Here is a 25405-nt window from a genome sequence, read left to right on the forward strand (position 1 = left end):
CAGTCAACTATACATAAGTTTATCTGGTAAATCACTTAGCATGTGAACAATTCTCACAATGCTAACTTCAACATAGATCACCTCACACAGGCCTTGCCTAAGAAGAATTATTTATGTAAACCCATGAAGCATTTCATAAAGGAGTGCCACAACTTCCAAGCATATAAACAATAGGAAAAGAGCAAAAGTAAGCATTTTTAAGTTCATCTCAAACAGCGTTTTTCAATATGCTGCTCAAATACTGCAGTCACAAGATGAGATAGAAATTTTCCTACTACTGATTCTGTTACAAAGCAAAATTTGACTCGTCATGTCCTGGAAACCTGCATTTCAAAAATAGCTTTATCCTTTAAAAGGTTATTGTTCTGATATAAAGCTATAAAAGCAAACAACAAAAATGATTTTAAATTCCTTTTGATATCTACTGGAATGTAAACATTCATACTATGGCTGTCTCACTGAGTTATTTCAATAGAGTAAACCTATGAAAATTTTATGACTGCCCCTTCCAGATAGAGAATGAACAAGCCTAAGAGACAATCCTTATGGATGCTCAGAGAGGTGTGACTTTTGTATTTGTGCTCCCTTTTCTCTATTTGTGACCTTCAAAGATAAAGGTTTCCTATTATAACTGTGATAGATTTTTTTCACACATCCAAACTGGCATTTTGTGGAAGCAAATATGATAATTACAGATCCTGCATTAGTCTGTTGCTATTGCTGAAGAGCAAGCACTGCTTTATAAAGAACCTCTAAGAGTGTATTATCTGTAATTGCAGTCTCATTAAACTTTCCTATAATACTTACTTTGATCTAACAGAACACAACAGTTTAAATCCCAGGCAAATCCAAAAAGACAACTAAAATTTGATTATCCATAGAAACTAGTGGTGGGGAATATGATCTTGATTTTCTAATTATGTATTGTGGACAGTTTATTTATACTAGAATCATTTCACATAATTTGTACATGTTTCATATTTCATATATCTCATATTGTGCTATCATATATACACAACCATTTCAAAGATGCAACTGCTTTAGCTGAATAATTCATACTTCTTCAAACATGTATTTTCTAAATATATAATTATACTTTTCTCTAAAAACAATTTTGTAGTTGTCAGCCCAATCTATTTTAAGAAAATGTATTTTTTAAAAGAAAAGTAATAATGTCTTTTACCATGTCTTAAATGGAAAAACAAAACAAAACAGAGCTCTCTTTCTTTTTACTTCCATTAGCTATAGGCCATATACTGCCAGTTTCACAAAGGATAGATTTTACTCTATTCTGTTAATAGTCTTGCAGAATTCTTTTTCACATATGTTACCTTCATCATTGCAGTGCCCTAATGACAGTAATACAATCTACTCATCTAAGGCATCCAAGCACTAGTAAAGGAAGTCAATGCTGTCTGGGTTAGATGGTATTTCACTGCTGAACTGCTTGACATAACTAAAATGTACTCATCTAGACTATAGCTAAATATATAGTCAAGATTCATTTTCTTCCTCTTATCTCCCAAAATAGAGAAAATGCTGTCTGCAAAATAGCCTTGTACATTGTTAATAATAAGGAAATTGTGACTGCCATTATCTAAAAATCTTTCTCTACTTCAGAAGAAAAAGCCTCATAATTGAAGATGAAATCATGCTTTTGTTTTGTCTGCAAAGTTATTTTAGTACAAAATAAACACAGGCAACACCTTAAAACTGACACAATTAATTTACAAAAAATTTGACTCTTAACAACTGTAGAATTGCTTTAAGAAGGTAGGTAAAAAGAACAATACTTATGAAACTTATGAAATCTGTTCTAACAAGTGCAACGTGTAGGTTTTACTAATAACCTTTCAAATGAAAGGGAAAAAATACAGATTTTATAGTAAAGTGAATGGGGATCTACATCCTGTCCTTTTATGTGGAACTGTTTATTACCCATTCTCCATGGTTCAACAGGATATAATGTCAGTTGCAATGTCCATAATCCTTTCTAAATTTTATTCCTTTGTGCATGTATTAGACACTTCTGATGCATGAAATATCATCTAATCTGTAGCTAACAATGGCAGTCTTCACATTCAATTCTAATGAGCCATTTTTAAACTGTCAGCAACATTTTTGGTTGGTTAGTTGGTTTGTTTGTTTGATTGTTTTTTGTTTAAACTTCCTATATTAGTAAGTTTTCCCAAATTAAAAAACGTGACTATGCTTTTAGGGAACTCTTAAAAGAAGGACAAAAGAACAAGCAAAATTGAGTCTATTATGAATCATCTGTAACAGAAGCATTATAACAGGTTTGGATAAGAAATAATGCAGTAGTGAAGTCTGTCTTAAAAACTTTTTCCGCCATTCTTCTGCTCACTATTTCTATACATTCTAGTTTTAATTCTCTCATTCACCCCCCTAAAGAATACTTAGCGGTGGAAGCACTTTTGTTATTGCCCAGAATTGTAGCTACAGAAGACTAGCCACTGAATGTTAATTTTAATGTCACAGAATCACAGAACCCTCTAGGTTGGAAAAGACCTTGAAGATCACATAGTCCAAGTATTGACCTAGCACTGAATGTTCCCAGCTACACCATATCCCTCAGCGCTGTGTCAACCTACACTCTTAAACACCTCCAGGGATGGAGACTCCACCACTGCCCTGGGCAGCCCATTCCAACGCCTAACAACCCGTTCTGTAATGAAATGCTTCCTATTACCCAGTCTAAACCTTCCCTGGTGAAACTTGAGGCCTTTACCTCTTGTTCTATCGCTTGTTACTTGATTAAAGAGACTCATCCCCAGCTCTCTGCAGCCTCCTTTCAGGGAGCTGTAGAGGGCGATGAGGTCTCACCTCAGCCTCCTCTTCTCCAGACTAAACACCCCCAGTTCCCTCAGCCGCTCCTCGTACGACCTGTGCTCCAGACCCTGCACCAGCTTCGTTGCCCTTCTCTGGACACACTTGAGTTATTCAATGTCCTTTTTGTAGGGAGGGGCCTAAAACTAAACACAGTAATGTCATTGCTATATAACATGATGAGAGCATGACTTTCACTGAAGATCTGGCAGGGAGAAAAATGCCAAGTATGAAAAGTTACATACTCTAGTGTAATGTATGGCAAAATAAATAAATTTTTAAAATAGTCAAAGAAAGAGTGCTACCTGTTGTCACTTCAATTGAAGGCAATAGGGCATTTTTTTGTTCTATCATTTTTATTTATTACACCAAATATCATGATCACCCATCTATCTATCTCTCTTGCACTTCTCCTTAAGCTTTCTTCACTCTTTCATCCAGCACTGTAGGCTGTATAGCTGCCTTCTAATGCACCATCATCTTAGCTTCAAACCTGAAGAATGGGAATATTCTGATATGGTCCAAACTGTTTCTTCAAACCTCTGGTTCCTTCACATCAATGCCTTTGAGTAAATTCTGAATCAAATTGTTGAACTCTTCCGTTTTTTTAAAAGGAACTCCATGTGGTTTTCTAACCCAGTTTTGGCAGACTCCTGCAAAGTCAATTCTTCCACCTCTGCAAAACTATTTGACTATTACTATTTTTAATCTTTCTTCATCCTTAGATGCAAATAATTTTTATGTCTTTTACATTCACCAGAGTACTGAATTCACCCGTTCATACACACTTCACCTGTTCATACACACATCACCTGTTCAAGCACACAGGCTGCTCAGTGTGTGCTTGCACAGTTTTAAAACTGAGCCTTGCAGGTAACTGACAGATTTCTCTGTTGGCCCTCACTCATAGTGTCCTTCCAATTGCATGTGTCCACTTTTCTGTGCATTTTCTCTTCAGCAGTGACTCTCAAGTCAAGGAATTTAGGTCTGAGAAAAGACGTGTGGTCTAAGAATTTACCCTAAGTGCAGAGCAACTGGTGTACATTTTCATGTATACTTTTGTCCAATTTTGCTGTCAATATCACCTACTTACGCCCCAACTTTGAGGGAACTGTGCATATAAGCACGCACAAAAAAATCTGGAAATGCACAAAATTATTGAGGTTGGAAGGAACCTCTGGAGATCATCTAGTTCAACCTCCCTGCTCAAATCAGGGTGGACCACAGCAGGCTGCTCAGGCCCTTGTCCAGTTGCATTTTGGCTGTGTCCGAGGATGGACATTCCCCACAACCTTTCTGGGCAACCTGTTCCAGTGTTCAATCACACTAACAGCAAAATAAGGTTTTTCTTACATTTAAATGGACTTTCCTGTATTTCAGTTTGTGTCTGTTACCTCTTGTCCTTTGACTGGGCACCGCTAAGAAGAGTCTGGCTCTGTCCTCTTTACCTGTGCCTAATCCCTGAGCCCCTTTCCCCATACCAGTATTACACACAATGATCCTCCTAAGCCTTCTATTCTCCAAGTTGAACAGTCCCAGACCTTTCTGGATTTCTTCATATGGAGGTGTTCCAGTCTCTGGATCACCTTAGTGGCCTTTCGCTGGACTCTCTCTAGTTTACCCATGTCTCTCTTGTACTGGGGGAGCCCAGAAGAGGACATGGCACTCCAGATGTGTCTTACAAGTACTGAGTAGAGGGGAAGGATCACTTCCTTCAACTTGATGTTGATGTTCTTCCTAATGCAGCCCAGAATGCTGTTGGCCTTCCTTACTGACCTTGTGGGTATACCACCACTGACCAACCACCAGCTGGTCTTTGTGCCTGGCAGTTCAGCCAGTTTTATCTATGAGGATGTTATGGTAAATAGTGTCCAAATTCTTGCTAAAGTCAAGATAAGAAATATACATAGCTCTCCCATTATCTGTCAAGCCAGTCATCCCACCGAATGTTACTGTCACACATGCTTTCCCCTTTGTAAATCCATGCTCCAAATCACCTCCTTTCCCAACACGTGTGTGGAAACTGTTTCAAAGATTATTTGCTCCATCACCTTCCCAGGGATTGGGGTGAGGCTGACTAGTCCACAGTTTTCCAGATCCTCCTTCTTGCCTTTCCTGAATATAGGAGAGACATTTTCCATTTCAGGCCCTTTATTTTTCTGCCCTTTTCCATTTCATTCTCTGGCATATTTCCATTTCTGTCTTTCTTCCAATCATCAGGAACCTCTCCCTGTCACCAAGACTTTTTGAAGACAATCAAGAGTGGCCTCACAATGACATCAGACAGCTGCCTCAGGACTCATGATATACCCTATCAGGATCCTGCAGTAGGGAGTCTCCCAGTACAACCACTCATCCCTGCCTCCCGGTGCTGCCTCATGGATCAGGTTCAGCTGATTCAGATGCTTCACTGGACAGAGCTTCTGGTCCCTCCTCTACTACCAGGTCACTAAATCTACTCTGTAGTTGCAAAGCTGCAGACAAGACAAGAGACCTCATGCTGTTGTCAATTGCAAAAGCTTCCAGCCTTCATAATCACTGGAATCTCCATTTCCAAACCTCCTAAGCACAAACTCTGCCTGGTCCTCCTTCACTATGGTTAGGAGTTCATATTCTTATATCTGTAGGCTTGGAGAATAGTATGTTGTTCTCATCATCTCTGAAGCTCTGCAGTCTGCTAACTGCCTCCTGCAGCATATGTACTTGGCAGCACAGATCCTCCTCCAGCACACAAGTACCTCCTGCAGGCAAGCACACTGTATCCTTTGGTTCCAGCCTCAGCAAGAGGTCTCAGACATCTCTGCAGCCCCAGGCCTGCAGATCTACATCCCCCTGAGAAGCTCAGTCTCGTTTGAGGTCTCTAATGTGCTGAGGTAGTTGCTCCTGTGGATGGTCAGGAATAGTGCCCTGTAGCACCTCACTTCCTAAGTGCATAGTGTCCACAACAGAGTTTCTGGCCCCCTTCTACACTACTGCCTCTGCTGGCTGTGCCCTCAACTTGGTAGTTACATACACACTTTCTAGCATTTGCTGAAAGGATGCTTGACACTCCCTAATGAGGAGTCAGCTAGAAACAAAAAGCTCAAAGTCTCCATCAATCAAGAAAACTTGACAACAAAACTTGTGGGAAACTACTACAGCTTGCTAGCAGTCACAGCCTCCTGCAGCTATTCCTTCCCAGGAGCAGCAGGTACCCTGAAGCTCCTCAAAGAGTTCACAGTAGTCCTCTGATGACCCCAAAAGCAGTTCCCAGAAAATCTGGCATATGTCAAGCCAGAGCCCAGAAGATGCTGTGTAAACTGCTTCATCTGTTAGCTTCCTCTGATAGCTGTGCTCATGTATTTGTACATTATTTACATTGGAACTGTTTAACTGCCCTACTGCAATATTGAGTTTGGATAACTTTAATATTGCACTTCATACACTCTCAAAGCTATGACTAAGGCCCCTCATTATTTTAGAAATTGTTATGTACTCCCTCCATTTAATCTGTGAATTAATCTAATGATCGTTTTATGCCCTTTTAGGTGTCTATAACCAAAAGATATTATAAAACATTTATTTAAAATACGTCACCTTGTGATTAAATAAACCAGGAGCAGCAATTCTGCTGTTAATGAAGGAAAAGTTGATGGGCTGGTTTCGGAGGGGGGAAGGTATTTTCCAGGTACTTACTGTGTGTTGTTTTAAATTTCATGTTTTGCTGGGGTTTTGAAAAATCCCAACTTTAAGAGAACTGTTGAATAATGGCCAAAATATGCCCTAAGGGTTGCAAAATGTGACTTTTTAGTAGATGCTACTGAGATGGCCAGCAATATTTTTTTTTGTTTGCCTAAGGCAACAAAAACCCTAAAGCTGATTTCACAGCAGTAGAACAAGCAGCACACTATACATTTCCAGTTGTTAACAGTATTACCAGAGATGAAACTATAATCTGTAGTTAATTCATTAGTAAATCTCATGACTTTCCATATAAATCTTTTGAAGATGGTTTTGAGTAAGAGGCACATACATAACTTGGTACTAGGATGTAATAAAATCCTGCAAATCAGGACTAAAGATAAGTCATAAGCACAACAGACAAATGTTTTGGGAAACGTCTCTGCAGCAAGATAGAAAGAGCTGGCCAAAGAACCTTGAAGAAATGCCAGCTAAGAAGCCAGATGCTGCTTGCAAAAAAATGTTCCAGAGTTTGGCATCTGGGACCGTTAAATGCCAAGCTGGTCCCCATCTGTGGGAAAAGCTGTTTATGCTTCTGGGGGAGAAAAAGTAAGAAAGAGTATAGCAGTAGTTTAAAGGAGTGCCAGTGAAAACAGAAGGCAGAATGAACTCACCATTCAAATTATAATCATATCACAATTTACTTTTGAATTCCATGATAGTTTAAAATCCATTCATTTAGAAATAAGCATATCTTAAAAATATACTAATTATAGATCTTTGTTACTCAACCATCCCTAAGTTAGGAATCACCTGCTTATATAACTTAGCACAGAACAATTCTTACATAGTTCTCAGAAAATGCAGACTGATTTTAACTTTGCTCTTCTAAATAAAACCTCACCAGAAGGGGAAAAAAAAAAAAAAGAGCGAAAACAGTATGCTGCTTTTCTGTAACAGTACTATAATTAAAGTTCATGGTGTGCATAACTCTGATTACATTCTAATGACATAAAACTAGTCCTTTTTTAAGAACTCAGCACAGGTAGATGACAGTTACACTAATGAAAAACTATTTTTTATTTGGAAAAAGAGATGTGGCTTCAAATGCTGAGGCAAAGAGGAGAGCTACAGGGAAAGACGCTGCATTTGGGAATGGACTGAAAAAGTAACAGGAAGGAGACAGAATTAGTCTAATTCTGGTTAACAGTATGGTTACCAAAATTGTCAGCTGGCATAAATTATCTAAGTAAAGATAAAGAAGGATCATTGGGGCATGATTAATAATTGAAGAAGCATTTCTAAAGAAGACTAGCACAATTTGAGATGAGTTCTGAAATTACTCAAAAGACCCTCCGCTACAAAAACAACTCATTATTTCAACTGGAGTCTAAACAGAGGTAGGAAAACCATGGCCTCTTACAGGACAGGATAAACCAAAAAAAAAGAGTTTAAATTAAGACCATAAAATACAGAAAAGATTTTTGCACATTATCCATAATTTCTCACAAAGGCTTAATGAACTTAAGCCTCATATTTAAATGTGACATTGGCATTTACGAGATTTTGTCTTTGCAGAATTTAGTAAAAAAGAGATGTTTTAGTGTGAGGATCACCTCTGAAAAGAAAAATCTAGCTCCTAGAATTAGAAGCATACAAATAACATTACAGAACTATCTGTATTTTTTTACTGAGTACCTAAGTGTGACCCAATCATAAAGTTAGATAAAGCTCAGATCTGTATCATATGTAGCCAAAGAAGAGGACCCCTGCACCGAAAAAAGGGTTCTTATTATAGAAGCAGGCTAAATGAACTATACGTAATATTTGTTCCAGACATAAGCACAATAAAATAACTGGAGAAAATGAATAAACATTTCGTAATACTGTAACACCACTTACAGCATTTTGTAACACAACTAGGCTTAAATACATAAATAATATCCATAACTGTGAAGGGGCAAATGGAGACCTGTGATAGAGCTGCACAAACAGGGTGTAAGAAAACACGTGCCAGAAGTAAAGTCTAAAGGGTAAGAATGAGCAGGCAGGAAAGATGTCTGTCTCAGCAAAAATAAGTGAAACAAGAAGGGGTCCTGATTCCAAAAGTAAGATGTCAAGGGCAGAAAAGATCGCACTTTTCTTTTGGAGAGGAGCATAAAACATCAATGATAAGGAAAGACAGGGAAAAAACAAGACAGGCCACAGTGGTTCCTGCTTCCCTCAGTGGAGAACTCTAGGGACTGACTAGCTTGACCTCAGCAACCAAGAACCATCAACAACCGCAGCCAGCAGTTCCACAGTACTGCATGATTATATAAAGATAAGTGATAAATAAATATACAAATATAGATAGATAAATAAAACTAATCTTAGTCTGTAAAGTTACTAATGGTAAGGACTAATGGTGTTGTACATGCAACATGATAGTGATTAATCACATGATAGTGACTAATAGTGATGAAGAACTTTAGCAATGTGTAATGTTAATTAATATCGGCAATCCACTAAAGAGTCATTCTGAAATCTGGAACTTGCAGTTTGTCAGTCTTTTTAAATATTCCCATCACAGAGATCACTAGTTTCCTTGATGATATATGCATCTATGTATTCATTTGTAACAAACATCTTTATTGAAGCTACAATAAAAGGAATTTATTCTTTATCATAAAGTCATAGTGAGTAGAGCTTCTGGATAGAGCTCTGGTGCAACGTAAGGACTGGCACTGTTAGACTAACACAATCAGCATGAGTACCAATCAGTGAACCAAGATACTGTAAGGATGAGTACTCTGTATTTTCTGGAAGGTTTTTTTTAAAGAGGAAAAAGTTAAAAACAAAAGTAGAAAAGAGGGAAAATGAAAAATTACAGGTTTTAAAATAGAACTGGACTTCAATTTAAAGAGAGATTAGAAAATGGTATCTTAGTGGATGGATTCAACCACTGACAAAAGGATAACTTTACTGAAGCAAACACTGCAAGTGTTATAAAAAAATGTAAGAACAATAGCTGGCATAAGGAAATATACTTAAGTAAGTCCAATTTCCTTTTTAGTATGGAGAAGTCCATTGGTACATTATAAAAAGAAAAAGCAGCAACAAAACACTTACAATCTTTACTCTTTATAAGAATCTCAACGAACACTGACAAAACGGCAAATGGCATGCATCTGTGGGTGTCAATGTGAATATACAGAAAGAATTGAGTACTTTGGAAAGACACTTGGTTAATTCTCCAAGTTTTAATGTCATAATGATTACAGCCAAGTTCTAAACTATTCTACGTCGTTAGAAACACAAGTTCATCCACACAACTATGTTGCTTATTATTTTGCAAGATGAGTTGAAAAGATTTTCACTTAAAGTTTCCCTGTAAACTGGTAACAGCAAAGAAGACACAAGGGCTTTCATTAGGGTTTGATATTATTAGGGCAAAACCTCAGAAGTATCGGGAGAGATGATACAATAGGATAGAGAAGAAATAGGGAATTCAACTATAATGGATGCATCTGTCTCTAACTGTTCAGAAACATAATTCGAAAGATTATGCTATTGTGAGAATTAGTGAGGTTCACAGGGTACTGAGAACATATGCATGAAACTGCTCTAAAGTAATTTATTTGCTGTGCCATGTGCCAAAATGAAAAGTGACAAGGGAGAAAATTTCTTAGTTTATCAGCTGAAGAAAAATTAACTGGAATGAAATGGGAATTAGCATCTTTGTTGGCTACATGGACAGTGGGATTGAGTGCAGCCTCAGCAAGTCTGCTGATGTCACCAACCTGTGTGGTGCAGTCAACCTGCTGGAGGGAAGAGATGTCATCCAGAGGGACCTTGACAGGCTTGAGAGGTGGGCCCATGGTAGGTGGTTGCAACCACATGATCTTTAAGGTCCCTTCTAACCCAAACCACTCTATGATTCTATGATGAACTATGTAACAAATTATTCACATTCAACAATTTAAGCTTGTGAAAGATTAAAATGTCAAATGACTGTCTCAAAGCTTGCTTGCATCTGTGCAAATCTCAAGGGCAAGCTGCAGCCTTTGAATTAGTCTAAGGAATGTCACCCAAGGAAGTAGGAATGTATCAAAGGACGCACCCCCCACTCCCTTGCAGTTGCTTTGCCAAACTCCTTAGATAAGCCCCAAAGGAGGAGACATGGGCTGAACGAAATAAAATGTTTATCACTGGCTCCACGGAGTAGCCATTATAAAGGTTTTTTGTTAGTAGACTACAAAGAACTACAAACTTCAAAAAAATAAGAACTACCAAAATAAAGAAACATTTTAAAAATTGTTTTATGTCCCAACAGACTTTAAAAAGTGAAAAAAAAAAAAAGTAATTAAAAGTATTTTAATAGATTTTCACAACCTCGCTATTCTTTCTCTGTTATTGGACTGAAAATATTCTACCAAAATAGGACATCTAATACTATATAAAAATGCAGTTCTAAGATAACACAAAGTATGTCAGTTAAATTCTGAACATAAACTAAGGCAAAAAATTATATTATATTGTATTATATTATATTATATAGACTATTTAACTTAGTTAAATCTTTCTTTGGATATTTGGGGGATTGTTTGTCTGTTTTCAACTGTGGTAGGTTTTCTTTCTGATTATTATTTATGTTACCAGGACTATAATCACTGCACAGCAACTAGACTGTGTAGACTGTGTACAGTTATTATTCTGTGTTCTTTATGAAGCTATTAGATATCAGTTCCTATTAAGAATTTACATTCAGACATAGTACTGTTCTAGTATTGACATTATAATATAGATAAAACCTAGCTACAAATAACGGAACCTGATTGCAAGAGTTTTTACTGAGTCCTTATCCTCATAACACTGAAATAAAATAATTTTTAAACAGAAATTCATGCATGAAATAAAGATTGGGGTTTAAGTTAAAAATAATATGGTTAGTGTCAAATCCACATGCTTTCTCCCAAAGAAATTTTGTTGTCATTTGAAGCCACAAGGTGGCAGCAATGATATAAACTCTTTAAGATTGTATAACTATGTCTGTACAACTACACTCCCACTACTTTTACTCTTAAAGCATCTCCTGTGCTTACAGGGCATATGTGACAGAAGGAGATACTATATTTTCTTTGACATAGTACAGTTCCAAATTAGATTACTTGCTAATTGTTGTGAATTGATGCTTTTTAAAAATAATTTTAATAATTTTTGTGTAATAACATTCCATTCTCCAAGATGAGAAATAAAATAATAACTGATGAGTAAGTCTGTCATTTCTGGAACTTAATAATACAGTGAGAAGATGCAATGCTTACCGATAGCTGTTGAAAAGATCCATGCATGTGCCATTGTTTTTACAAGGCACTGAATTACATTCATTTGATTCATTTTCACAAAATGTTCCTTCCCATCCAGGCAAGCAAGCACATTGGTATGTCTGTAATATATTAAGTAAAATAAATAATCTGTTAATTCTTGTATTTTTAATAAAATTACACAAGTATTATTACTGATTGTTGTGTGATTTTTATCTTCTAACAAGTATTTCACCATTTCAGAAATGGAAAATTTATAAATACATTAATAGTCTGACCTAACACGATGAAAAGAGGATATGAGGTAGGTATGCAAAGCTACTTATTGTCTACCTTTTTGTACAATCAACCTGTGTACCTCAAATCCTTTACAACCTCTTCCTCCCTCCTCCAAAATTTTGTAATAAAAGATATTATCTTTTCTATAAAACTGCTTAGCTACTACACTGACATGCCTAAAACACAGTATTTACAATCATCTGAGTTGCACTGTTGAGCACACAGTTCAAAGAGGGCTCAATTATAAAATAATTTATTATGGAAAATTTTCAGGATTATATAGCTATCCAATCACACTGCAGAATTATTATACAAAACTGTAACCACACTCCCATATTATCTCCAGCTTCAATATTATCTGATATCTGCATGCACTTAGGTGTTTGACATAGTCTCACAGAACTAAAAAGCATAAAGTATCTTTTTTATGCCTATGTCATACCAAAAAAAAAAAAAAAAAAAAAAAAAAGAGAAAGGTGAACATTTGCTGAATTGATTATTAATTAGAGAGGTGCAGCAATGCTAACACTTCCATTCAGCAGAAGTTTTAATTGCTTCTTTTGTAACATGCTTGCTTCTAACCAGGCTTCTTTCTACCAAAAGTTAGGAAACACTTGAATGGTAAGTATGACTAATGAGAATTATGTCATTACTTGCTAAATATTGTAACAGCTTTCAGGGTAGATTTTAAAGCCTATTAAAATCCATGTAAATTGGAAGCCATTAACAGACATCAAAAAGAGTTTAGGATTTTAGAAGCTGATTGGGTTAATAAACTGCCATAGCACAATGATCAAATGTGTAACATGAGCATTGTGGCATCTACAGGTGTTTACAGTCTGTAAATCATATTACTGCATTTTATTACTGAATCTGCACTTTGAAAACAGAGACAATTGTGTTTCAAAGAGATATGGGCTATGAACTTATATTAATGGTAAAAAGAAATTATTTAATTTCCTAATAAATTTAAAAAATATAAGTTAAGCATCAAAAGTCTGAAGGAAATGCATACTGGGCAATTGTCCCAGATATTTCTGTGATGATACTCTTACCCTTTACACTCAAATTAAAAGTTTAGAGTATTTTACTGGAACAAAGATAACAGAATAAAAAAGAAGGAAGTTAATGGTTTAAAGTCAAGCTCAGTATGATTTCCTGAGGTGTCATATAGTGTGGAACAGCTCCACCAATTCCAGTAATAAAATTATCTAATGTATATTCTACTGTAGCTGGTCAAATCAACTTTTGCACCACCCAATTTGTACATAGCATACTTTTGATATGTGTATTTCCCAACTGCATTTTCATTTGTGCTCATGTTGCAACACAGTTGCTATACTTGCTTGGGACACACCCATGATTTCTGTAACATGGATTTTCCAAACCCACTGAGAAAAATTTTAGAAGTCAGAAGATAAAATTGAAGGGTATCTTTCTGAGTTGATAGGGCATTTTAGCAAATATGAAATGTCAGTAACTTATTTATAGAACAAAATAAAACAACAGAAAAATAATTGCATGAAAGCAGGTTGGACACGCAAAAAAAATCTAAGTATATAATGATGAGTTAACTGCATATTCTAATCAAAAAAAAGAAAGTAACGTTTTGTCCTCTGTGTTTTACACAAGTGAAGCTATTGCATGCAACTAAATACAACTTGCAACCTGGGGACTCCATCTGTTAAAACAGACGAAAAGCCCCTTAATTGATAGTTTACTGTTAGTGCTCTGTACTCCTGAACTCAGGCTCAAGAACTGCAAAACATTTTCCCTGAAGAGAGTAGAAAATTGGCAGTATGAGCCTAAGAAGTGGGAAATATTTTAAGTTACAGTAAATCAAAAGTTAATATAGGAGACAGAAAGATTTTGTTAAAATATTTTATATCTTTTAAATATATTACTGAGAGACAAACTTGGAAAGAGAAAATAACTTTCTGGGAATTGGGCCAAGGAAAGAAAAAATAAAATATGTTTGAGACAAAGTGCATTACTAGCCTACATGTTTTCTATTATATCATAGCCATGCCCATATTAGTTATTAAATACCTTAAATAATTTGGAAATTTTTTCTGAGATTTCCTCAATTCTCTGCATATCCATCAGTGCTGTGAAAACAAGTGTTAGAATGGAAAAAAAAGATGCGACCAATAGAAAAGCCAAAAATGGGAACTACTAATCCTTACCCACAAGTGCCTATTAGACACCTCTTAATAACGGTTCTATTGTCAGGTTAGATTTTCACATAAACTGGGAACATGACTTACTTCCAAAAAACTCTTCCAGTAATGGATTACAAAATTAGAAGTGAAAGAAGGCTGCCAACAGTTTTGTTCAGAAAGCAGCAGTATTTTTTCTGCTCTCACTAAAAACAGCTATCAATCAGCTACTGAAATTCTGTGCTTTGCAGATTTCTCATTACAAGCAGATTGTCACATCAAGCACAAAACGTTACGCACATGTATGTATATCCTGTATGGCTGCAGTACACGTTAACAGAAACATACATTATTTCATCTAAGTGTACATGTAAAGTAACTGAGGTGCCATGTTACAATAAATTAAATTATCGGTATAGGCAGACAAAAAAGGTATTGGTAGATAGAAGGCTTTCCAGAGAAGGACCTGTGGGGCCTGGCGGATAGCAAGTTGGACACGAGCCAGCAATGCACCCCTGCAGCAAAGACGGCTAACGGTATCCTGGGCTGCACAAGGAGGAGTGCTGCCAGCAAGTCGAGGGAGGTGATCCTTCCCCTCTGCTCAGCACTGGAGAGACCACACCTGGAGTGCTGTGTCAGGTCTGGGCTACCCGGTACGAGAGAGATGGAGCTACTGGAAAGAGTCCAGTGAAGGGCCAATAACATTCTTAAGAGACTGGAACATCTCTCATATGACAAAAGGCTGAGAGAGGTGGTGCTGCCAGTCAGGGCACAGTGTACCCTGGAAAACAAAAATGACAGGAAGCTCCACAGTGAAAAGTATGCAGTGAATCAAGCAAGAGACTGGAGGAATAGGGTTTGATACTTATTTATATATTCATTCCCCTTTATTTACTGTAATTATTCATTACTGTCCATTGTAGACAGATTAAAATAAATGGTGTGTTTGAGTTCCTTCAAATTATCTTTTGCTTGTCCTCTAAAGAACACAATAAATGCACAAATAACACCATGGTTATTCCTTGCACACAGCTTTCCCTTGTACAATATTTAGCACAGTATTTATAAGGAGTGGGATTTATCAGCTCTACATAGGGTCAAAAACTGTATTTTTAATCTCCTGCACATATACCCATAAAAATATATACACACTAGCATGTCTTTATCCAATTAACTATGTGTGTGGTAAGAAAGTGTTATTTAAGAGCATTTGCATATTTTCCCTTCTCCAACACTGTAAATTAGTCATTTCCTCAAGCCCTAGTTGCTTTACTGGAAAATGGTAGCTGAACATCTGGCAAATAGAAAGTACAATGAAAAAGGTTCATCACACAAAACAAGGATCTGAAATATGAACATGGTAAATCTTCAAGTCTGTACTTTGCATGTGTACGTTGAGCAGAATTTTTACCATACAGCTATATGCTTCAGGTACTCTTCCCATGTACAGACCAAGATTTCAATGGAAATAATTTGATTTTTAATGATACTATGCAGTTGGGGCATATTGGAGGGTTGTTACAGTTTTTATTTTACATGAAGGACAAAAAACACCTTGCCTGGAAACAGAAATACACAAATGGAAATGTAGAAATCTCCCTTTCTTTATTCTATGTGTTCCGAGTTCTTCCGCCAGACCATGTTTCTTGTGGCGCAACTCTTTTTCCATCAAGGCCAGACAGGAAGAGTATATTATAACATTACTTATCACTGACACGTAATGGGAAATGAACTCCAGCAAGAAACCTCAGGTTTGCCTTTGAGATTTTTTTTTTCCTCATGAAAAAATATGGTCTTCTTGCCTTTGCAGAAAACTTTACACCACAAAATTCTGTTCTGTTGGAAGCAGGGCTTTTTCCTACAAAAAACCTTCATGAAACTTAATTTTGTTAGTGCTAACAGCAGTTCATTTAACCTTGTGAAATAAATGTGAACATAAAAATGTAAGCATCTGTGAAATCATATTTGTAATTGCTCTAAACCATATTGAGTTTCTAACATTATTTATGCAGCCTTTTTTGTTAATTTAAGGGTCCTTTCCAAGTTGCTACTTTAAAGCTTCACTTTTAAATTATTATTGATTTAACCGTTTACATAACCATACATATTCAGTAAAAAAAATAGATTATTCCTATTTTTCACTATGACATTATTTTCATTATGCAAGTCTGCTTGTATTCATATCCTAAATAAGCAAGCTAATTTTATAAAAATAATTAAAAAAAACAGAAACCCAGGATACCTGTTCATCTTCAGTTTTACTAAAGAAAACGAAGCTAAAACAAGATCTATGCAGAGTGAAGTCCCAGTAACTACACTACCTTTCAGCCTTCTGCTAATGAGCTATTTACCCATTCTTCACAGGATGTAAAAACAGTGAATATATTAACAGTGTTGCTCCACAACTGAAATAAAATTGACTTCTGAGACATGAAGAAAATCTGAAATTAACCCTGTTTTTCCTAGTCTGAAGGACATACATGGCTTGGTCTAGTATTAGATAATAACATAACTCAAAGCAAATAAACATTTTTTGGGGGTAAGTGGAGGTTTGCAATATGATTAAGAATTCTGATATTAAGTGGATGAACAATAATAGTAAGCAGCATGAAAGACTAAGGCGAAAAATAAGTATGAAACGTGGATTTTGAATTGTAGAAAAAATACAGTATAATGTCTAATTTCTAAACAGTGCTACAACAACTGAATCATTCTGATAAAACCACTGTTCAAAAATCACCAAAATCAGTTACTGAATCTTATTATTAGAATCATTACTTGTCATATTCTTATGTGTTACTTTAATAAATTTTTTTATTTTATTTTACTCTTAAGTAAGTTATAAAGCCTATGTGATTTTTGTGCTAAGCACTGAAAAATGTGAAATACTAAGAAAAATAACTTAATATTAAGTACTAGCTATCTACAGAAGATGAGATAGCATTATGGATTTTCAAAAGCTTAGCTACTCTCTATTTTTATTCATATATCCTTCCCTAAACAATTTGACATGTTAAAAATTATGACTAGTATATTTATTTGTCCTTCCAGACATACTTATATTCTTTCATACCCTGAGTTATTATAAATTATATATTATCTGATATCAAGGGTAAAAGAATTTATTTTCTTTTAAATTTTAAGCAAGTATTACAGGAGAAATAAAGAACATATTTTTTTGCTTATCTCTCCCACCCTTTAAATAGTGAATTAGTTAAATTAGCAAGAAGGATCACATTTAAAAGAGTACAGGCAAAGTTTGATGAGCTGTGATGAGCTTTGTCTTAGATTGTAATATTTCTATATCTGTGTATATTAAAAGCATTTAAAAATATATGCAAAAATTACAATTGTAATCTTAATTCAATAGCACACCATAGTAAAGACAAGCTTACATTTCATTCAACACAGGCTCCAGCTTAAAATATGGCTGGTATCTAGACATAGTTACAACTCTAACCGCACTTACAGTAATTTGTGACCACAAGAAAAATTCTTAAATGGAAATACTAGTTATTTGCACTGCATATCATTATACATGACCTTTTCATAAAGTGGTAGTGGTAGCTTTGCTAATAAATTCATAATCATCGATAGTTTTGATATTGATTATTTTAACGTGACACATTTGTAAAAATACAATATTTTAATGAAAATTTAGTGCTCTTAAAATTAAATGACTATGCTAGCAACGACTTCTCTTCAAATTATTTTAGATTTCATGCTCCCCTTGCAAACAAATGCTGGCCTCTACCTTTAGTATTTAATCAATTACTGCTCAGATATGCCAGTTCTCATAGTCCAACAGAAATCTTGCTGGGGTTAGTTTTCGCTGTGAAGATTCATCTGTAACATGCTGAAGCATATAAATATGCAACATGGCTTCTTCTCATATTGACACACATTTACTATTTGAGAACAGTCAATATTAAAGATTATGTAAGCATTAGGTTTGCAGAAAAAAAAAGAAAAATACTAACAAATCCATGCTCCTATGTTCTTGTATTTTTCTAGTTATTTTAAAATGTTATTCTAGGAAACACTACAAGAAATATAACCATTACAAGGCTAAGAAGTATTTAAGAGCAATCAGTAAAAAAATCTGACAAAGTGTTTAAAAATTATTGATGCACATTGGGAAAGATTCTTGTTAGGAAAGTTGAAGGATTTATGGGGAAAAAAAAAAAAAGTTTTAAATTTAACTGCTTTTAGAAACGTAATTCTATGTATGGGCTTAATCTAACCAGACTAACAGTAATTCTATGACAACAAACTAGTCAGTTGGAGAACTGTTAAATAATTAATAATCGGTGATAGATTATTTTTTGTCTCTATTTCTTGACCTCTGCCATTTATTCTATTTATACCCGTCTTTCCTTTCTCTCCCAGAAAGCTTACCTGGAAATGTGTCAAAGAAATCACCTTCAACATGACAGGTACTGAACAGCACAGGAGAACTAATGAAGGACAACAGCCTTAAGCCATTTGTGCAAAATAAACCAAACCACTAGTCCACCTAGTGACAGATATTTGCATATCCGCCTTTAATCAGTTTATCTGGTTTGATGTCTAGCTCAATTATTCAACAAATATTGAACGGTCATAAACACATTCTTGTTAAGTAGGAGAACTGACAGGAACTTGACCCACCTAAAAGCTTGTCCAGAGCTTTCAGTTTGCTCCTAGATCTAGGAGTTAGTTGTGATATTCCAAAGGAATAGTCTAGGTACTGACAGACAGAAATAAGATTTTGTTTCTGAATTTCAGACCTGATGCTGATGCTGGAAGCTTTTAATTAAGTAAGAAAAAGAAGGAGAACAACTACCATTTTCCATAAAGGTATGTGGTACCTTAACATAATACCTGATTCAAATTTAGACCTTAAGCGTATGACCACTATCATATCAGTTTACTTCAAATACCACAAAGTACAATTTTTGCCAACTTCAGGTTCAAAAGTAAAAAGTTCAAAAGTTAAAGAAACAGGCTGTTCCAAAAATACTTCGACCCTAATATCCTTAGAAGCACCCAGACATTCACAGAATTATTTGATGTCAAGTTTTGTCTTTTGAACTTTCACTCATGCCTACTTTAAATTTATGGAGCATCAGTATAATAAATCACATTATAAATTAATGTGCTGCTTCTATCACATCTAATACACAGGAGGTGAGTTTCTGAATGTGCTAAACCTAGGAACTTGTGAGCTCCTCGAAGTATGGTTGGCATAAAACAACTAGACAGCTAATAGACAAGGATCAAGGAAAATGAGATGACTCTGTAATAAAGAAACAAATTTTATTCAGTCCAATCTGGTATTAATATGTATACTTGAAGACATTTTAGTCAATCTAATCCTGTATTATTACAGACTAGAATAAGAGGATTTCAAAATCATATACACAAACTATAAGAGAATGTGATATCATTCTCCAGACTAAAAAATGATACAAGTATCAGCTCTAGTAATGGACATAAAATTGCTGACAGAGCCTCTGGAGTGGACAAAGGAAATTGGTTTAATACAGAAACTAGGAGCGTATGAAGAACGAATTATGAGAATAGGATAAAGTGGGGGGGAAGCATGACCTGACCTAACAACATAAAGACAAACATTAAGGAGTGAAACACTAGAAAAAAAGACAGAAACGCAGACTTTTTGTGACAAAATGGGACCTGCTCAACCTCAATTAATTATAACCTTCTTCATTTATATTAGATTCCTATGGTATTAAGTTATCCCATTGTCTCTGAAACAAAAAGTGTGCTGACTGTCTGGTCACATCGTATCTCTGCATTTCAGGACGTCACCGCAATCCTTGTTTCCTTCTAGATAGCTGAGAAAATCTGTGTGGCAGCCTGGCACAAAATGAGCACTGCCTAAGCCTCAGACAACTGCCCTGTGACCAGCTGCCAATGGCAATGCTTGCCAGCCTCCAGAGAACCTTCCAGAGGGGCCGGTAGGGAGGGCCCACACAGCGGCAGCCAACCACCTGGCTCTGTGGGAATCTCAGCCAATCAGAACCAGGTATTTCCTGTCTGCTCTGATGACTGACAGGAGCTGTGGTTGCTGAGGAAGAATGAGAACGTGGATCCACATTCACCTGGGGCTCAATTTACAACTCTTAGGGTTTCACTGTGCTGGTTTCCAGAGCTGTGTCATCATTCTTTGCTTTTGTAAATTAGATTAACAAGCAGAAAAGTTTAAAATCTGGTGGAACCTCCCCCTGTATTCCGCTTATACAGCTAGATAGTTACTAATGTCCAGGGAGCACTGTGCATGCCTTTATGAGAAAGTTCAGCATCTTCATTGCCGACAGTTTTGTCATCCTGAGCCCAGTGCCGCAGCTCCCAGAAGGCCAATGAGTGTCTGGACCTGGACGGGCAGGATTCCTCAAAAGGGGAAGTACAGTGTCCCCAGATTCTGAGTCACTAAATGCAGTGTCATTTTCTAGAAATTATCCCAGGACAAAATATAACACAGTGGTGCAGGTGTTTGTATTTGGTATGTGTGCACAACTGAAGTTGGTTCATCCACTAAGAACTTGGAAGAGCCTGTTTAACAGAGTCACTAGTGATCGCTGCATTCGCAAGTGAAAAATTCATAGTAGTTTCTGATTGTAAGAGAATTTCTATAACTAATACTTACAGTCTCAGAGCAGCTTGTTATAGGAATCAATACTTTCTGGCAAAGACATGAATTGTGTTCAACAGTCTAATTCACTTGTTATATAACATGATTTATAAATAAGTCACCAAAAGTCAAATATTCTTTTGAAAACCAAATTATGTGATTGAAAAATCAATGAGAGTTTGCTTTTGAGGTTTCTCCTAAAAATTGTATGTCAATTAAAATATGAATAAAGAGGCTGCAGAACAGGACAGAAAAGTTAACCCTGAGATACATTGTGTATATATTAATTAGCTAAGGGTTGTCACCATTTTAAAGATACAGTTTACTAGAAAGAAAAGAGTGAGAAAAGATACTTTAAAATTGAAGACAGACTATAATATAAACTGAGCGATAGCATCATAACCAACCCTCACCCTTTCTAGAAATTTTTTCTCAGGTTTTTCCTCTCTGCTTTTGAATGTGTTTGTCTTACTTTGTCTTGAAAATAAGAACAATGATTTTAACAGCAGCAGCAGCTCCAGACATTAATAACCTGTTTCTATTTTTCCATAAAAATACAGTTCTACATTTATTAATATATTAAAGGACTATTATTAAAGGACATTATGAAACATTTATACAGATAAGAGAAGAGGGAATGGGAGTATTCTTACAATAAAATCCAAACTTAATACTTCATATTCAAATGTTAAGAACTGTCGTCTTCTCATTTTCTGTTTTCCTAACACATAATTAAAAAGATTTTAGACAGTATTTAGGGTGAAGTGATAAAACCATCAGTTATTTGTACTGTAAGTAGACTACACTGTGACCTTAGGGAAGTTATGCTTTAAGAAGTTATGAATTTGGATTTTATGGTTCTATCTCTATTTGGTATGGTAGAGGTTAACCTGTTAGCTTGTATTTCACATGAGAGAAAGAAAAGGCTTTTCTCTCTGATAGCAGCAAATTTAAAGACTTTCATTCTAATCTTGTAAGGCTGTAAAAATACTTAGCTATAACTTTTTCTGTCTCATTTCCACTCCCTGGGAGAGCTTGATCCTATTATGGGAAATCTTTTGTAATTTGCATGTTGTGGGCCTTCCTGGAGTTAGTCTCTTACTACTCTAATGAAGTTCTATTTCTGAATATTGAGGGTGCTTGTCTACAGGACTTCAGGAGGCTCCACACCTTTTAATGGTTTAACAAACAGTGTACCCACTACCCATATTTATTTAGTGTATTACAAATTATGATGCTGGTGCATAGTTACGGCTTTTCTTCATTCTTGGGATTTCAGCAACATATTGATGAGACAGGCAGTCTCATCAACAAGCCACAAAAATATTACTTGTGTCTCAATTGTTTCTACAAATGTGATAAATCACATTTCTTCTTTTTCTGTCTGAGTAATTGCAGCTGTGTCATCATTAGGCCACTGTCTCTCTCTTTCTTTCTCTTTATTCTCCCTCCTTCTCTGTCCACCACTAAAGATGCATCCTTCTACTCATGGAATTTTACCCAGGCCCTGGAGGGAACTGGATGAAGGTGGGGATTTGTGCAGCCAGTGGGACAATAGCAAGGAATATGATAAGCCAACAGAAAAGAAAAAAAAAAAAAAAAGACTGCTGATAGGAATGTGAGGAGACAGCGGTGGACCCTGGATGGATGTACTGACTTAGGGAGCTTTAGATGGGGGAAAGCAATACAAAAATTGGATAGGTAAGTCAGATGGGGAACTGAAGATTCTGAGTAATGACAGAATAAAAGGACATAACCTCTGATTAAGCAATCTTTATTAGCATTTGTAGATCTTTAGCAAATCTAATTTTTATCATCTTGTTAGTGGGTCAAACTGTGAACTGAGGGATGCTATGGAGAAATGGGTTTTCTGCAGGTTGGAAGAAAAAGGCTGTGAAAGCATTGTGAGAACTCCAGATTTAGGAGATCGCCATAGTATATTTCCCACCAGCCAACTCATGTACATAAATTTAGGACCATGGTTTGTCAAGACACACATCTAAGATACCTACTCTCCCTTTTTCACCTACAGTGTCATTTTTTTTTTTTTTTCAAGGTATAGAAATGCTATGTAAACTAATTTTGAGATGCTAATATCTGGAAAATATCAACAATACAAAACTCCATTTGGTTAGACAAAGAGAAAACAAAAAATTAGTTATCTCAATGTAGTCATAAATAGAAATTATCCAAATAATATTTTATCATCAAATATGATTCTCACAAATTACTTGGTTTTCAGGAATTCCACACAATTTTTTGCTTCAAAATTTCCAAGACATAGTAACCAATGTCAGGGTCCTCCTTCTACAAAACTTTGGTATGCATTACTTGCTGAAACTCATTGCACTCATTTGTAACTTTGTAGTTTCAAAACAATGTTTTAAACCATAAGAAGAGTGGTGCAGAGAGGGCATTTTTGCATGATACAACAGAGCAGACACTTATCTGTCATCTAAAAAAATTAGATTTCAAATCATTTTTAATTCATATATATCAACTAAATTCTGTGTTTGGATATTTTACTTTGATTTTATGCCCAGAGGAAAGCAAAACTGTAAGTTGATGCAACAGCATATGATTTAATTTAGACACTTCAGAGGCACAGTTCAGGAGTAACCATGGCCAGTATACCAATACATAATTTCTCAGTTATAACCATGTAAGTACTTCTGTGACCTTTATATTTCTGGGGAATGATATTTTCACAGAAATTACATCTGCAGTGCATTTTGCTCTCACCTACAGGTTACAGACAGAAAAATATAACCAAGATACTCTGATATACCCTTGTTAAATAAAACTTGACTATGTTTGATGTGTGTTCTGCTTATCTGCCTGTTTAGAAACAAAAGGAAATTTTCAGTTTGAAAGTTTAGTATATTATAAAGAAGAGAAAAAATCTGACAGTGCATCTGACAAACAGCAAAATAATCAAGGCAATTAAAAATGTAAAAGATGATTTAGCTATTGTAAGGAAAAGATATATTCAATAAAGACAGTGGAGGAAAGCCTAAAACTTTGTAGAAGACTCAGTTTTCTTAGATTAGTATACATGAGATTCAGTACACTTTAACTGGACCAAAAGTAGTATTATGTCAAACGTAACTCTAGTAAATTTTTTTTTCCTGATATGTTTCATAATATATTTTTTTTGTCTAAACCCACATTGCTTTTCTATTATCTGCCACTCGTGCAGAACAGTGGGGAATGGAGACCCCAGAAACTCCTCCTGAACTGGTGGTTGCCTTAGTTCACTTCTTGATTTGTTCTTTGCAATGTTGAAAGCTTTGATTACTCTTATAATTTCTCCCCAGTCTTATCTGCCAAAGGAATGTTTTTAATTGCTAAAAGATCACAGTAAATTTTTTTTTTTTTTTTTCCCACATAGTTCCTTTCCTTCCCCTCAGTCAGCTACATGTCAGTATTCCACGGAAAAAACTCACAAGAATCATTTAGTTCTCTTAATGAAATGCATACAGATACTAATAGAAATAGTGTGGATTTCTTAATGGACAAAGATTTAGTGGAGAAAACCTGACAGTATTGAAAGTAGGAGTTGTAAATCGTTTGGGAATACAGCCAAAACCAGCTGAAGTAATATAAAGCTGGAAACTTGGAAACTGCAGGTGTACATAATGAAGACTGAGGAGAAAGAGGAACTGAGTTTCTATGCAGTCATATATACCATTAGAAGGTGTATTTAGCTTACTGTTAGTAATTACTCTTATTAATGAAATTTACATATTTAATGAATGTAAAAAACAGCATCTCAATTATTGTTCACTTTTCAAGCATGAAACAGCTATTAAAACATGGCTAAAAAGCATATGTCCACAGCCAGAGAAAACTGGGAATGTTGCCTAGGTAATAAAATCACTTTAGTTTTGGGAAAATGAAAATGCCAGACTCTTTGATGTGCCTTTTGTGTCTTTTCCTTGTGTGCACACACGCAGAATGTACATTATTGTTATCTACAGCACTGGGAGTTTTCCCTGCAAATGCTTTCCAGCCTTGGACTTCTTTAGTACTCATTTAGTGACAGTCATCCCGTATGGATAGCTAACCAGCAAATGGCAACAGAGTAAACCAAAAAGTGTATTGTGTTTTACTATGTTGTCCAAAATACACAGTTTTTTCTCCTAACAAAAGACAACCAAAAAAAAAAAAAAAAAAAAAAAAAAAGAAACTGTCAATTTCTTACACTATATATGTATTTTAGGACTAAGCTAACTTTAATATTTCTCAGGTGATTTTTAAAAGTACTGCATATATTCTATTAGTTTCTTCAAAATATGAAATTCAGAAGTCATCTCGTAACATGAATCTTACATAAGAAATTGCTAACAGTTCTGCAGATCCTAGAACTGTTCTACAAAGACTGTAAAGTGCAGATACTTGTTTCAAAGGACATTTCAGACATAACATAGCAAGAACATGTATAAATCAAGGGAAGTATATAGTACCAGTAGGTATCAGAGTTATTTATTTTAGGAATGTCTTACACAGTTGTGTTGTAA

General features: G+C 35.6%; 1 protein-coding gene across 1 annotated transcript in view; it reads right to left on the reverse strand.

Annotated features, from left to right (window-relative positions):
* Positions 1–25405, reverse strand: part of EYS (eyes shut homolog) — a 1054063-nt gene that overhangs the window by 570202 nt on the left and 458456 nt on the right. Inside the window, exon 21 of the mRNA XM_074895818.1 lies at positions 11814–11935. Coding sequence (XP_074751919.1) covers positions 11814–11935 — 122 coding nt within the window. The remainder of the gene's footprint in view (positions 1–11813; positions 11936–25405) is intronic.

This window comes from Athene noctua, chromosome 1, assembly GCF_965140245.1.
Source record: "Athene noctua chromosome 1, bAthNoc1.hap1.1, whole genome shotgun sequence".
In the NCBI taxonomy this organism is placed as follows: domain Eukaryota; kingdom Metazoa; phylum Chordata; class Aves; order Strigiformes; family Strigidae; genus Athene; species Athene noctua.